The sequence below is a fragment of the Rana temporaria genome, chromosome 4 (assembly GCF_905171775.1).
Source record: "Rana temporaria chromosome 4, aRanTem1.1, whole genome shotgun sequence".
Lineage (NCBI taxonomy): Eukaryota > Metazoa > Chordata > Amphibia > Anura > Ranidae > Rana > Rana temporaria.
Genome location: NC_053492.1, coordinates 56,221,709 through 56,238,158, shown reverse-complemented (window position 1 = coordinate 56,238,158; position 16,450 = coordinate 56,221,709). Strand labels below are relative to the sequence as shown.

Sequence of the window (16,450 nt, the reverse complement as noted above, 5' to 3'; positions counted from 1 at the left end):
AGTTGTCAAAAGAATGTATGCCCTGTCTGCTTTCTCCTCTGGGTTTTCACGTCACAAACACACTGAAGGAAAAAATCTGGAGGGGGGAATTTATGGATTTAAATTTGATCCTCCCTCCATCCAGGGATTTTTATAAGTATGAGAAGAAGGAGGAGAGGGCAGAAGAGGAGAGGCGCAAACCCATTATTAAGTCCTTTTACAGCTGGTTGCAAGCTTTTATGATTTATTCAAGTATTTTGTGTGAAAAATTCCCAGAGAAAAGTTGTTTATTATTCCAACATGTTGATATAATATTGGAAGCTTATAGGAGCTTTTCTGGGTTTGCTTGGCTGACGTATGACGAGGCCTTTAGGCAGAAACTGGCAGTGCAACCATCCCTTAGCTGGGGTGCAAAGGATGTTGGTTTGTGGTTAAATTTATTTTTACCACAAAGGCAGCCAATTTCTCGCACTACAAATGCAGCTTCTTCCGCAGTGGCACCCCCTTCAGGTTACAAGAAGGGGTTGTGCTTTGCATTTAATGACTCTCAATGCAAATGGATGAACTCCTGCAAGTTCAAGCACAAGTGTGCTTTTTGCGCAGGGGCTCACCCAGTAGCCAAATGCTTTCGTAAATTGCAGTCTCACCCGAAAGAGGGCTTTTCAAAAAGCAACTTCTCCAGTGATACTGGCAAGAATGCTCCCATGGCTGCAGGCGTACCCAGACAAGCAGAAGGCTCACTTGTTAACTGAGGGTTTTTCGGTAGGTTTTAGTTTACCAGCTTTTAACGGGTCAGGATGCTGCATAGTGGAGAATTTACAGTCGGTCAGAGCCGCACCTCACCTGGTAAAAGCGAAATTGTTGAAAGAGGTAAAAGCTGGAAGGATGGAGGGTCCTTTTGAGCTACCCCCATTTAAAAATTTCAGGATTTCTCCATTGGGCTTGGTTCCAAAGAAGGAGCCTATGGAGTTTAGGTTAATACACCATCTGTCATTCCCGGTGGGTGCTTCCCTTAACGACGAGATTGATGCCACCTTGTCATCAGTATCCTATACCTCATTTGATTCTGCGGTGGATATGATTGGCCGTTTGGGTAAGCATGCGCTGCTAGCAAAGGCAGATATTAAATCTGCTTTTAGGCTTCTTCCTTTAAACCCAATTTGTTTCAATTCATTAGGAATTCATTTCGAGAACCAATTTTATTTTGACAAAAGCTTGCCAATGGGCTGTTCATTATCTTGTTTTTATTTTGAAACCTTTTCAACTTTTTTAGAATGGGTGGTGAGGGAAGTGTCCGGATCGGCTTGTCTAATCCATTATTTGGATGATTTCTTATTCTTAGGGCCAGCAGATTTGGACTCCTGTTTGAGGTTATTGGAAGCCTTTCAATTGGTCTGTAAATATTTTGGTATTCCCCTTGCTGAGGGCAAGACAATTCTTCCCACAACCTGTTTAGATTTTCTGGGTATTACACTAGATTCGGTTGCCATGGAGTTTAGACTCCCTGAGGATAAAATTTATGGTCTGTCTCAACTTCTTCAGATGTTTATGAGGAAGAGTAAGGTAACGCTACGGGAGATGCAGACATTGCTAGGACAATTGGCATTTACCACCCGGGTGTTACCCATGGGCAGAGTTTTCTCTAGGCGGCTGTACTCGGCGATTTCGGGCCTGAATAATCCGTCTGCGCATGTTAGGGTATCAACGGAAATCAAGAAAGATTTGCTGGTCTGGATTAAATTTTTAGAGCATTACAACGGGAAAACGATGTGGCAGCAAGAGTTTGTCCCGGATAGTGATTTCATGTTTCAGACGGACGCAGCCGGGTCGGTGGGTTTCGGAGCAGTATGGGGACCCCAATGGTGCGCAGAATGTTGGCCAGACAGGTGGGTGTTAAATGGTTTTTGTAAAAACATAGTTTTATTGGAACTTTTCCCTGTGGTAGTAGCTTTGGAAATTTGGGGCCCCTTGTTTGCTAACAAAAGGATATTAGTGAGCACAGACAATAAAGGGGTGGCGTTTGCAGTGAACAGCCTGTCATCCAAATCTCAGCTAGTAGTGGTCTTTTTAAGACATTTAGTGTTTCTTTGTTTAAGATGGAATGTATGGATAAAAGCGAGGTATGTCCCGGGAAAAAATAACGAGATCGCCGACTCTCTTTCTCGTCGACAGATGGATCGTTTTTTCAAACTTCTACCAGTGGCAGAGAAGGTTGGGGTGCCCCCCCCCTTTGCATTTATGGGACCTAATCTGATCTGTCAGAACATTAGGAGTTCGGTGGCCCCTTCGACATGGAGGAATTATGTTTCTTCATGGTTTTTATGGGTGACGTTTCTAAATTCAATACAATTATCTGTGTCTGATCATTCAGAACAGTTAATTCTGTCTTTTCTACACTCATTGATTATGAAAAAATATTCTTGGTCCCACATTAATAAAACCCTATCGGGTATATCCTTTTTTCTTCGACTCTATAATTTACCAGCATGTCATGATTTTTTTTTTCGGTTAAACGTGTGCTTAAGGGTTACAGAAGAAGTGGGGCTACGCAGGATAATAGGTCACCCATCACTCCGGACATTCTGTCCCGGATTTGTGGGGCAACCTCGTCGGTTTGTTTTTCGGGTTACGAATCTATTTTATTTTCTTCCATTTTTTCGCTAGCATTTTTTGGAGCATTCCGTTTATCAGAAATTCTCCCTTCTTCAGGAGATAAGGGCGCGGGCATCCTAATGTCCTAGGTCATGGTTTTACAGAATGAGTTAAGGGTCTTTGTGAGATCTAGCAAAACCGACCCTTTAGGTATAGGAGCATGGGTCAAGTTAGGCAGATGTCGAGTCAGGAGCATTTGCCCAGTATCGGCGCTACAAGCTTACTTAGAAATCCGTCCCCCATTGGCAAAACTTTTGTTCATTCACGAAAATGGAGCTCCGGTGTCAATGTATCAATTTTCTGCCGTGTTAAAAAAAATCGTTGTGTGTCTTCAGTTGGAGCATTTGAGGATAACTACACACTCATTTAGAATCGGGGCTGCCACAGAAGCAGCAAGGTTGGGGTTGGAGGAAGGTACCATCAAAAAAATTGGGAGATGGAGGTCAAATGCTTACAAAAGTTATATACGCCCGTGTTAATTTGTTATTTTTATTACAGGATATCAGCGCTCTGTTTGGATAGTAGGGCACTCTTTTATTTTTTGGGCTCAGAAGCGAGCAGCAGAAAGAGTTTATTTGGAGAATTTAGGTTTGGATCCCTCAATCTTTCGTGTATTTTGGTATGGACGCAGGGGGATGTTATGGGGGGATTTGTTATTCGAGTTGAGTAGGTTATACTCTTTATATTCCGCCCCGGATATTTTAATTATTCACGTTGGAGGGAACGACATCGGGAAAACAAAGACTTTTGAGTTACTGTCAGAAATGAAGGAGACATTCAGGTTTCTGAGACGGTCTTCCCCAAAGTCAGTCCTGGTATTCTCAGAAATAATACCAAGATTACGTTGGTCAGAGTCAATGGTTTTTAAACCATTGGAAAAAGTGCGGAAACGCATCAACAGAGCGATGGAAAAATTCCTCGCTCCAGATCTGGGGTTTTCCTTTCGCCATTTGGAGTTAGAGGGTGGAGTGCAAGGTTTATATAGGAGTGATGGGGTTCACCTAGCAGAGATCGGGTTGGACATTTTTAACATGGGATTGCAAACATGCATAGAGACGGCCGCGGTCTGGGGGGGGTGGTGACAGAAGGGCGGCAAGTAGCGCCCTTCTGTCGGTTGGGAGATTTAAGTCATGTTGTATGGTTAATGATGGATCAGCCCGAGTCTCAAGTGGCTGGGCTGGGTACGGTTGGTATTAAAGTGGTTTTCAAAAAATTAAAGTGTTAAATAAAGTTGAATCAACAGTTTTCATTAAACCAGTGGACCAGGCCGTGGCCAATATATTCCAAAAAATGTTTATTGTTCGTACATGTCAGAATGGTCATATATGTTGTGTAATATATGGACTAAAATATTTAATAAACAAATTATAGGATATTTCCTGGGTCTTGTGGTCTTTATTTTCTCTATGCATGTTTGGGTGTTTTTTCTCTGGGTCAAAATTGGTGCATGTGATCCCATGTAAAGGGAAGGGGGTGCCTGTCATATGCCTCCCTTTCTAGATGGGATCACTGCAGCAGTATTAGTTATTAGGTAGATTAGTGGAGCTGCTGTATAGTGAGTTAAGCTGGCTGGGGTCAGGCAGCGGTCAGGGGGTTATACAAAGGACAGGGAATAGGCCAGCTGTGGTAAGTTAGTAGTTAACTGAGGCAGGTTTGATTATTGCAGGTGTGTCAGGTAAGCTCAGGTGGGCTCAGGAGGTAGCCAGCTATTGGGTCAGAAAGGTCAGGTGATATTAGGAAGGTTCTGGAACCAGCCTGAAAGCCTATTTAATGGTCCAGTCTGGCCTGGGTCGGTGCCAGCCTGATTCCAGAACGACAGGAGAAGCTCCCCGCCCTACCCCCCCTTTTTCTCTTTCTTTCCCGTCGCGGCCGGTTCACGTGGTGGCTCACTCTGAGAGTAGTTCCTCGGAAGGGAGATTTAAGTCATGTTGTATGGTTAATGATGGATCAGCCCGAGTCTCAAGTGGCTGGGCTGGGTACGGTTGGTATTAAAGTGGTTTTCAAAAAATTAAAGTGTTAAATAAAGTTGAATCAACAGTTTTCATTAAACCAGTGGACCAGGCCGTGGCCAATATATTCCAAAAAATGTTTATTGTTCATACGTGTCAGAATGGTCATATATGTTGTGTAATACAGGCATACCCCGCTTTAAGTACACTCACTTTACATACACTCGCGAGTAAGGACATACCCCTGAGTGTATGTAAAGTGCCTTACAAGCACTGTACAGACATTTTGCAGCCGCAGTAGAAGGAGCTGAAGCTCAGAGAGCATAGCCTGCCCTGTTCCAGTGTGCCCCTGACACCCCCACTACAGCCCCTGAGACCTTAACTACAGCTCCTAACACCCCCACTACACCCCCTAACCCCCCACTACACCCTATAAGTGCAAAAATGCATTGTTTCACTTTAAGTACATTTTCGTTTTACATACATGCTCTGGTCCCATTGTGTACTTAAAAGTGGGGTATGCCTGTATATGGACTAACATATTTAATAAACAAATTATAGGATATTTCCTGGGTCTTGTGGTCTTTATTTTCTCTATGCATGTTTGGGTGTTTTTTCTCTGGGTCAAAATTGGTGCATGTGATCCCATATAAGATGTCCCTAGATATGTGTGCCACATTCAAGGAACCATTGCTAAATTAGATTGTTGCATATGCTATGCCTGTCTTACTGTCCTGCTGACTGGTAATGACATTAACAATTATAATTCAAATTTACAGCAGCTCTTGTATATGCATATTAAAGTATAACTAAAGGCAAAACTTTTTTATTTTTTTTAGGATAGAATGGAACGGGATTAGGACCCTTTTTATTATTATTGCTGTCTGTGCCCCCATTAAAGAGATTCGCCATCCTCTGTTTGTCCTGTTTACCATTATCATTGGAAATGAATCTAAAAGAAAATCTCAAATTTTGGGTTGTCCCTAGAAAAGTAATAGTGGGGAAATCTTCCAATGGGAACACTAGTTCTGGTGACCTGGGGGGTCCCCAAGGAATTTCCTCTCACTTCCTGTTTGGCTATGGGACAGGAAGTGAAGAGAAATATTTGCAATAGGACGCAGATGGCAAAAAAAAAATCTGACGGATTTTGACCCTCACTTGTTCTATCAGAAATGAAAAAAAAAAAAGTTTTGCCCATAGTTCTACTTTAATTTATTCAATTATCATTAGCCTGATGGAGTCCTGCAACTACTTGCCATCAGGAACTAAATGCCAGCTAATAACACAATATTTTAATAAGGAGCCTGGGTCTGCCTTATAACCCTAGGTGGTACCGGTACTAATATTAGTTGTAGTGTGGCCCCATCTTCCTGTTTAGATGTGAAAATCTATACAGATAGTGAGAACAGTTCATGTGAAGTATATGATATTCTGCAGTCTCAGAACTGTCAACCAGGCTACAACGCTACTACTGACCTTTGTAGGCTTTTAAAATATTTATCAAACTTTGGCACTCTTCAGTGATATTATCTTCTATTGTTCTCTTCCCCATCCCGAAATCCCGCAGTGTAGAAAGAGTGAATCGTCTCATGGCTTTCCAGTTATCACCATTAGAAAATATAAGACCTAAAGAAAAAATAAAATAATAGATACATTTTATCCGTCTAAATGGCAATTCTAGGCAACAAGTGAGCTACTTAAAACTAAACTGAAGCTTAATTTTGTTAATTTATGGAATAATTTTACATACACAGTAATGTAGGTGTCTTTTTTTCCCTTTTTTTTTTACTGCACCATTGCAGTGTAAGGCCGCGTACACACAGTTGGAATTTCCAACAACAAATGTTCGATGTGAGCTTTTGGTCGGATATTCCGACCGTGTGTTGGCTCCATCGGACATTTGCTGTCGGAATATCCGACATAAAAATGTTTGAGAGCAAGTTCTCAATTTTTCCGACAACAAAAGTTCTTGTCGGAAATTCCGATCGTCTGTGTGCAATTCCGACGCACAAAAATCCTCCGAATTAATTCAACGAATGCTCGGAATCATTGAACTTAATTTTTCTCAGCTTGCCAGTGTTGTACGTGACCGCGTTCTTGACGCTCGGAATTTCCGACAACATTTGTGTGACCATGTGTATGCAAGACAAGTTTGAGCAATCAATCAGTCGGAAAAAAATCCACAGTTTTGTTGTCGGAATGTCCGATCGTGTGTATACGGCATAAGTGTTAAAATGTACCACAAAAACTTTGGAGACTTTATATGCTGCAGCCACGTTTTTTTGGTGTTTGTGATTGTTATACTTGATGTGATAGGTGAGCGCAGGAGTGTTTTTTATTAAGAGTTAATTAAAATGCACTGCACAATAGCACTATAAAAAAAGAGGACCAAGAAAATACCCACATGTATTACTGATCATGCAGCCTAATGCCGCGTACACACAACCATTTTTAATAGTGTAGAAAAAACAAAGTTTTTTTCAACCCGATTATTGTTTAGCCGGCCTTGCCTACACACGATCGTGAAAAAAAAATGCTCTAGCAAAGCGCGGTGACGTACAACACGTACGACGGCACTAAAAAAGGGAAGTACCATTCGGATGGCGTCACCCTTGGGGCTGCTTTTGCTGATTTTGTGTTAGTAAAACTTTGGTGAGAGACAATTCGCGCTTTTCAGTCTGTTACAGCGTGATGAATGTGCTATCTCCATTACGATCGGTAGTTTTACGAGAACTCATCTCATAACTTGCTTCTGAGCATGCACGGTTTTTTCACGTCGTTGAAGCCCACACACGGCCATTTTTTACGACGTTAAAAACAACGTGAAAATTTAGAGCATGTTCTAAATTTTTAATGCCCATTTTTTACGTTGTGAAAAATGCTCTGGAGCCCACACACAATCGTTTTTAATGACATTAAAAAAAAAATCATTTTTTACATCCCGATAAACGTTTGTGTGTACGTGGCATAAGGCCCCTTTCACACTTATACGATTTGTCCCACGATTTTGGACTGCAAAATTGCATGACAAGTCATTCTCCATGATTTTCAATGACTACCATTCATATTAGCACAACTTTAAGTAGTTCCTGCACTACTTTTTTTCTGAAGTCAAATCAAAGCAGAGAAGACCAGGCAAGAGCTAGCAAAAGAGCAGAAGAAAGCGGAGAAGACCCAGCAGAAGACACCAGACAGCGGCAGAAGAATCGCTCTGTTAAAGGGGGCTCCCAGATTCCGATAAGCCCCCTGCCCGCAGACCCCAACAACCAACGGCCAGGGTTGGCAGGAAGAGGCCCTTGTCCTCATCAACATGGGGACAAGGAGCTTTGGGGTTGGGGGCGCAGGGCCGGTTTTTATTTAAAAATTGGCGTGGAGTTCTTCCTAAAGATTCATACCAGATACAGTGCTTGGTATTGCCGGGGATAGAAGTCGGGTCCCTGTTCATTGAAGTCAGACGCATGTTGGACTTCAAGTCGCAGGGCAAAGTCGGATCTAAAGTAGTACGACTGTCCTGTCATACCAGTGTGAACCTCGCCTTTAAGTTGGTAGTTAACTTCCCAGTTTACCTTAATTTGTGCTTTGTACAATTCATTACAGCCTGAATTTGCAGAACTATTCACGTGTTATTTGGGAGTTTCTGCCTAATGAAGCCATTGCTGTGTTGATTGATTATATCAATGCATTTTTGTTGTCTTTTACCTTACATTTAAACTCCTGACCACAATACACAATGGTGCTATTTTCAACTCGAATTAGGAGCTGTGGTGTGTTCAGACTTCTGCATGCAGCAGTCTTGGAGGACTTGATATATGTTAAAATTATTATTGTCCTCCTAGGATGTTTTATTACTGCACCGGAACTGCGCTATGAAAAACAAGGGTCTGACTTTTTGATCTACAACCTACCACTAACACTAAAATATGTTCACATGACCAGTGCATTAGTGCTAAAATTCTCTGTATGTTGATTCGGTCATACAATAAAACACAATACAAAGTATACACATATATACCATGTTCCTTGAACATATCAAAAAACACTGGCACATAGGGTCTTGCAGAAAACTCCTCAGCATGGTTGACCAGCGCATCTTTCACCGTCTCATAGCCACACAGCACAACCATCTTCTGAGGTCCCATCTGTAGGCTGTACACTGAGCCATATTTTTCAGCCAGCTGAAAAGAAGAAGACAATGCTTATAAACTGTATAGTGTATATGATCTTAGATTTAAAGCCTAACTCCAGCAACCAGCATTTTTTTCACTGTATAATTAGCGAGCACCTAAGTGTAGCCAGGGATGGACTGGCCATTGGGACCACAGGGAGTTTCCCGGTGGGCCGATGGCTCAGTGGGCCGGCTTCAGTGACAGCGGACTGCTGCCCCCCTCCACTCCTCTGTCTCTCCCTCCCCACCTGGGGGGAACAAAGAAGCAGGGGGGATGACAGAGGAGCATGGGGGGGAGGGGACAGACAGCTGACTCAACAGCTATGGCCTGGGAGTTTCTCACTTCTGCCTAATCTTGTCTCATAAGGGGGGCACCAAACTGATTCTTTGCCCCGGGTGAAATAATGTCTAGCTTGCCCACTGGTACTGCCTATAAGAGTACCAGTACCAGCTGTTCTACTCTAATAAAGTAGAACGGCTAGTGGCTAGTGAAGGAGGAGAGTGGGCTTGGGTGCTCGGGGGGGGGGGGTTGGGAGTTGTCCAGCCAGCATGCGAGAGACCTGTCAAAGTGGGCCAGTCTGGATGAAGTCCAGAGCCAAATTTCTGTCCCAGTCCATCCCTGAGTGTAGCTATACTGCTACAATGTTTTTACAGCCAGCTTATGGAGCAAGTTGAGATCAGAAGCACCAGGGACAAATCATGGGTCTGCATAGAAAAATGCAAAATTCTCCTTCCAATTAAATCTTTGAAGCACCTGACATTTGACACATATTTTTATCTATTTCCTATAGACAGGCGTTCTGTGATGGTCTACACAGTCCCTTCTATTTCCATTTCTTTTACACTGATAGTCAGTGGATAGACCCATTCATATAACCACATGTACACCAGGGGACAGGACAACACTCCCTTTTCATAATGGTGGTTAATACAAACACATCCATTATATTAGTGGTCAGTGTAAATAACACCTTACATTGGTGATCAGTAGGACAGTGCTTCCTTATAATGTAGGTCAGCAGATCAATGCTCCCTTACATCAGGGGATCTGTGATATTTTGAATTAGTGGTCAGTGTGAGAAAAAGGCCCCTCTTGCTTTAACAGTGGAAGTAAAAAATGCTGGTGATTGCTTTCTTGAGAGGACAGACTTGATCGTCCCAACACTGGTTTTGCCATAAAATCAGCCAGGAATTATCTACAGTAGAGATATGCTGGCTGGGACCCAGGAATGGATAAGAAGGATATTGGCTTTATGGGCACTGCCATATAGCCAATGACTGATGACCTGTCAACTTTCCCTTCTGGACTGGGCAGGTAAGAACAATGTTGCAGATGTGGAGACTGTGACATGGCCACAAGAACATGTCCTGTAGTAGTATACACTATCCTTGGCCCTCTCTAGTTCACCATGGATCCTAAAGTACAACAATCTTCCTGATTATAAAAATGTTATTGGTGACCAGGAATCTATTTACATATGTAGCAAAGTCTTTTACCTCTTTTGGTCTAATGACAACCTCCAAGACCAAAGATAGCTGACATCCTTCGTTATGCGGTGGGTTGTGAGGCATAGTGGGTGCAAAGATGATATAAGTCATTGGGCACCAGACACTTCTTGGATGTAAAAGAGGTTTTATTTCTTTTGACAGTCCTTTTTTTTATATATTTTGGGGGGAAGAGTGTTAGGGCCAGGACACCCTTAGATAGTTGCAAACTCAATTGGCAGATTCTGAGACTTCAAAAGGAAGACAGCCGTACAGGGAAAGGCCCCAGCAAGGCGCCACTTCTGCACATGCAGGATTGCTGTCTCCTATGGTAACAGTTCTTTAACAGTTCCTAACTCAAATGTAACAGTTATCTCAGCTCCACTACAACTGCTCCTTGTAGTTCTTCAATACTGAGCTCCTGGTCTATCACTAGACACTCTGATTCACTGACTATGAATCCCGTGAGCTCCTCCAAGATTTGCGGTGGTATCACCCTCAAGCGTCACCCACGCGTCCCTAGCTTGGCACTTCGGATACCTTCAAGCTTCACCCCTGTTGACCTGCTCGGGGGGCTAGCATGACACACAAGACTGCTCTGCGAGTGTCACTTCCGCTGGTTGAGTCCCTGACTTGATCATTGTCTGAAGTTTCCCGATTCTCCACCGTGCCCTTTCAGTGAGAATGTGATTCCGGTACTTTTTTCATTTACTCACCATGGTCCCTGGTAAAGGCAATTGGTCCTTTTGTGGTGACAGCTTTCCTGATACCTCTGACCACTGACAGATACTCCAGCTGACAGAAGCGTCACTTTTGATTTGACTGCATACCGCAGTCCCAACCCTGCGCTGCCCTCTTACTTCTGGATAGGCCCTCACACAGCCTGGCATCTAGATGCCCTGTGAAAGGCTCAATCTTCAGCCTAGCAGACGACACACATCCACCCAGACAGCCATCCAGGTGGCACATAACATAGATCACCTGACCTCACCTGATTATATAGCCCCCCCCCAGCAGGCCAAGGGATTCAAGAAAACCCCTGTCCATTGGCTGGGACACTCACATACCCATAACCTGACCTTAGGTTGCCCTTCTTGTATCTAGTACCACCAAGTACCCAGCCATCTAGTAGAAGAGAAAAGTGCAACATGGTCAAGCTTAGGGAGAAATCAATAGATCCCTATCAATCGACCAAGATAACTACTCTTGGCAAGTAAATTTGTGAGGAGCTCCCTGACTAAACTCCAGGGCGCTACACATACACTTCAACTACACATTTTAAAATACAAAATCTTACCTTATGAAATGTTATGTAAGGTTTATTGAAATTTATATTGTGCAAATTTCCAATTAAAGGCAAACGTGGTGGTCCAGGAGGATAATTTGGATGAACTTTTTTCTTCTGACCATATGAAAAAACTGCCAACAAAACAAAGGTGGCAACGGAGAGGAAAATTGTAACTGGATCAGATAAATACATGTCTGCAGCAAAACCTGTTAACAGAAATAGAGATTAAATTTAGAAAATTATCTAAACAAAAAATAAAGCCAAAAAAGAACTAAGAGAAGCTGAGGAGATTAGCTTTGCATCAGTTATAACAGTGGATGTGTTTCTTGGCTCACCTGCTGTACCAGTCACAAGTGTCATTCTTGAAAAAAGTCCAAGGAGGAAGATAAAGAATCTTAACACTAGAACAGCGGCTACCTATAGAGACTCATTGGCATTAATATTTTGTTTAATGTTTGGTGTGGGTGACAACGTTGTCCCTTTTTTATGTGGTGATGTAGGAAAATCTAATTTTACAATTTATGAATTGTTTCATATTTTTCAATAAATTCAGTAAGTTTGTACTATTAATCCCATTGATGCCAATAAGTCTCTATAGGTAACCGTTGTTTTAGTGTTCAGATTCTTTATCTTTACACCTACCTTTTTTTTTCAGTTTGTTTTTGGATACAGAAGACAACGCACACTGTGTGGAGGCGTGTTATAGGGTCATAATTACACTTCTTTTTTGAGTTATATATGACACAGACATTACACTTTGGCCCCGTACACACGAGAGGATCCATCCGCTGAAAAATCTCAGCGGATCGGTTTCAGCGGATAGATCCCCTGGTGTGTACGTTCCAGCGGATATTTATCCGCGGATATTTCCGATTTCCAGCAGATAAAAATTTCTTAGCATGCCAAGAAATCTATCCGCTGGAATCGGCTCCAGCGGATCGATCCGGTGGTCTATACAGACTCACCGGATCGATCCGTCCGAACCCATCCCTCGCATGATTCGACGCATGCGTGGATATCCTTATATGACAGCGTTGCGCACGTCGCCGCGTCATCATCGCGGCGACGGCGCGACACGTCACCGCGATGGGAATTCGGCGTGGATTTCGATCCGATGGTGTGTACACTCCATCGGATCAAAATCCTCAGAGGATTTATCCGCGGATACGGTCCGGCGGACCGTATCTGCGGATCAATCCTATCGTGTGTACCAGGCCTTTCTATACACCTCTCTCTGTGTCATCATTGACATGCCTTGGAGAAATGTCCCTACTACAGGGTTGGACTGGCCATCGGGACTACCGGGAGTTTCCCGGTGGGCCGATGGCTCAGTGGGCCAGTTGTCACTCAGGGGCGTCGCACTGATGTCGGGGAGAGGCGGCTCTCTAATTAGGCAAATAAGGCGATCGCCTAATTGAAGAGCCGCCTCTGCTGACAACAATGTCGCCGCGGCGTTAAGCTCCGGTGTTGTGCGGGTTAGCATGCCTGTAAACTCCACGGCCAGGCAGTGGAGAGAGGGGTCGGAGCGTGGCTGAGTGTTAAGGAGGAGGCGGGGCCAGCGCTGTGTAGTCCGGGGGAGAAGAAGGGGAGGAGATCCCAGCAGCCAAAGCACAATTCCCGCTGCTCCGAAGATCGCGACCCCCCCCCCCCAGCCTTCGCCCCCACCGCTGGAGTGCTCAGCGAATCGGTCCCCACACACCAGGAGGAGGAATCTGGCATGCCGTGGAGGGGTAGAGGAAGGTACCGCGGAGGAGGCCCCACGAACGCTGTATGGAGCCGATGGCAGGAGAGAAGAAGTGTCCGAGCGGCAGGCCGGGAGGCGAGATGAAAGAGCAGAGGTGAGTGCTGCTGCAAAAGACCTGCAAGCCCGAGGAGCCAGTGAAGCCTCATGCAAAACCGCAAGTACGTTTTTAGAGGCTACAGACCTTTCACTGTTGTCACAGTGACTTTGATTAACTGTTTGTGGGGGGGGGGGGGGGTAATTTACAATGGTAATTTTAATATGCAGCATGGAGGGGGTTAATGTACTGCCACTGGTCACTGATGCATTGGTGACCAGTGGCAGTTAATTAACCCCTTTGTGCTGCATTATTGACACCAGTGTCAGTGTTAATTAACCCCTATATGGTGCAGCATGAAAGGGTTGATGAACACTGACACTGGTGTCACTAATGCAGGAAAAAGGGGTTAATTGACTGCCACTGGTCACCAATGCATCAGTGACCAGTGGTGTATTTGATACTGCCCACCCCATACACTCCGCACCCCTCTCCTGTACATACCACCCACCCCATACACTCCGCACCCCTCTCCTGTACATACCACCCACCCCATTCACTCCGCACCCCTCTCCTGTACATACCACCCACCCCATTCACTCCGCACCCCTCTCCTGTACATACCACCCACCCCATTCACTCCGCACCCCTCTCCTGTACATACCACCCACCCCATTCACTCCGCACCCCTCTCCTGTACATACCACCCACCCCATTCACTCCGCACCCCTCTCCTGTACATACCACCCACCCCATTCACTCCGCACCCCTCTCCTGTACATACCACCCACCCCATTCACTCCGCACCCCTCTCCTGTACATACCATCCACCCCATTCACTCCGCACCCCTCTCCTGTACATACCACCCACCCCATACACTCCGCACTCCTCTCCTGTACATACCACCCACTGCCATACACTCCGCACCCCTCTCCTGTACATACCACCCACTGCCATACACTCCGCACCCCTCTCCTGTACATACCACCCACCGCCATACACTCCGCACCCCTCTCCTGTACATACTACCCACCGCCATACACCCCGCACCCCTCTCCTGTACATACCACCCACCCCATGCACTCCACACCCCTCTCCTGTACATGCCACCTACCCCATACACTCCGCACCCCCTCTCATGTACATACCACCCACCCCATACACTCCGCACCCCCTCTCATGTACATACCACCCACTTCATACACTCCGCACCCCCTCTCGTGTACATACCACCCACTTTATACACTCTGCACCCCTCTCATGTACATACCTCCCACCTCCATACACTCCGTCCCCCTTTTGGTTTCTTTAGTGAGATATCAGGGGTCTAAACGGACCCCTGAAGTCTCACTATTGAGACTGCTCCAGAGATCGCGCCCTAGCCTCGGCGGTAAAACGCGCTATTTTTAACGCCGACAATTGCGTATAGTTTACTGTGTTTGTGTGTGTGTTTTCAAAAATTAAGTGGGCCAGTCTGGATGAAGTCCAGGGCCAAATTTTTGTCCCAGTCCACCCCTGCCCTACTATGTAACTTTGTTGTTGTTGATGTGTGAGGTAGTGTTGCATCTTGTAGGAAAGAGTTTTTTGTATCTACTCTTCTCATTGAGGGACTTTAGAGTTGGCCCCTTTAATGCTTGATGGCTGTTGGATGGGGAGTGCTGTAAAGAAAGGTCTCTAACTTCCAGTCTTGAGTTCATTTGTAACATAGCCAACATGTTTTGGGGGTTTGACCCCTTCTTTTGGAATAAAGCAGAACCCAAAAGGATAAGTTCTGTTTTTTTGCCTCCCCCTTTCTCTACTACTTTTGGACAGTTTATTTTGGGGTGGGAGAGGGGCGCAGCCGGTACCTTCTCCCACTTCCGGTTGGATTGCGGTGGTGGATCCACCTGAAGTTCTTCTCCTCCCCCTCCCCACATCATTCACAAAGTGAAGCTCAGCTCGTGCATGCGCAGCTGGCCTCTTCTCGGGTCCCTCTCTCATGTCGAGCGCCCCCACAGCAAGCAGCTTGCTATGGGGGCACCTGAGCCGAGTCACAGCTCCCTGTGTCCATTTAGACATGCAACCACAACCCATTCCCGCCTCCTCTCTCCCCTGATTGGCTAACTGATTTTGATTGACAGCCGCGGGAGCCAATGGCACCACTGCTGTGTCCCAGCCAATCAGGAGGAGAGTGCCAGGTGGCTAAGACACTCGTGCATATCGCTGGAGAGAGATGAGGCGCAGGTTAGTAATTAGGGGGTGCTGTGGAGGCTGCTACACACAGAAGGCTTTTTATCTTAAAGAGGAACTGCAGTCTGCTCACATAATTTGTAATAAAAACATTGCCATTCTGAAGCTTCCCTCCAACCACTTTGCATATTATTTTATATAGACACTGTGATTCTGTATTTGCCAAATATGCTGCAGAAATCTCCCTCCACGAGTCTGGCTGCAACCATTTTAACTATGGGCAGCTGAAGCTGCTGCCTGTTCACTTCCTGGATTTACACAGACACACTTCCAGCTCTGCAGCTCTCATTGACCCTCGTATGACTCATCATACCCCTCCCTTCCTGGCGAACGCTCACCAGAGAGAGAGAGAGAGAGCTGTGCATGGTGTCATAAGACTAGGCTAATGACCAGAAAAGTAACAGGAAGTGGGCTGTATAAGGTGTTTACTGGCAGAAAAAAAATGTTTTACTACCCAAAGTTAAAACAACAAAGGCAGAAGATTTAATAGATGGAAAGTTGAAAAAATGACTGAAGTTCCACTTTAACCACTAGGGACTGAAGACCAGGGAATTATTGGCACTCGATCCTTTGACAGGTGAGTGTACATTTTTAAAAGTCACTAGCTACAGTAATTGTAGCTGCTGGCTTTTAATTTATTGTTCCTAGGATGAAGAACAGCTTTAACCACTTGCCGACCAGCCGCTGTCATTATACTGCGGCAGGTCAGGATGTTCCCAAAACTTTCCGTAGGTGTACGCTGGCTCTTTTAAGAGCTATAGCAGGCGCCTGCTGTACGATGGGGGACCTGTTGTGTGTGGCCGGTGTCCGCTGGCCACCCGTGATCGTGGGAAAGATAGCCAGAATCAAGGATTTAAATGTGTTCCCTGGGAGGTGTTTCTAACTGTTGGGGGAGGGGACTGACTGGAGGAAGCGAGATATTGC

The 16,450-nt window shown here is 45.1% G+C and overlaps 1 protein-coding gene across 1 annotated transcript in view; it reads right to left on the bottom strand.

The window, feature by feature from the left end:
• LOC120936228 (cytochrome P450 2K4-like) overlaps positions 1-16,450 on the bottom strand; it is a 59,187-nt gene that overhangs the window by 41,589 nt on the left and 1,148 nt on the right. The window contains exons 2-4 of the mRNA XM_040348428.1: positions 11,528-11,724; positions 8,593-8,755; positions 6,057-6,206 (exon numbers count right to left, since the gene is read on the bottom strand). Coding sequence (XP_040204362.1) covers positions 6,057-6,206; positions 8,593-8,755; positions 11,528-11,710 — 496 coding nt within the window. The 5' untranslated portion in view covers positions 11,711-11,724. The remainder of the gene's footprint in view (positions 1-6,056; positions 6,207-8,592; positions 8,756-11,527; positions 11,725-16,450) is intronic.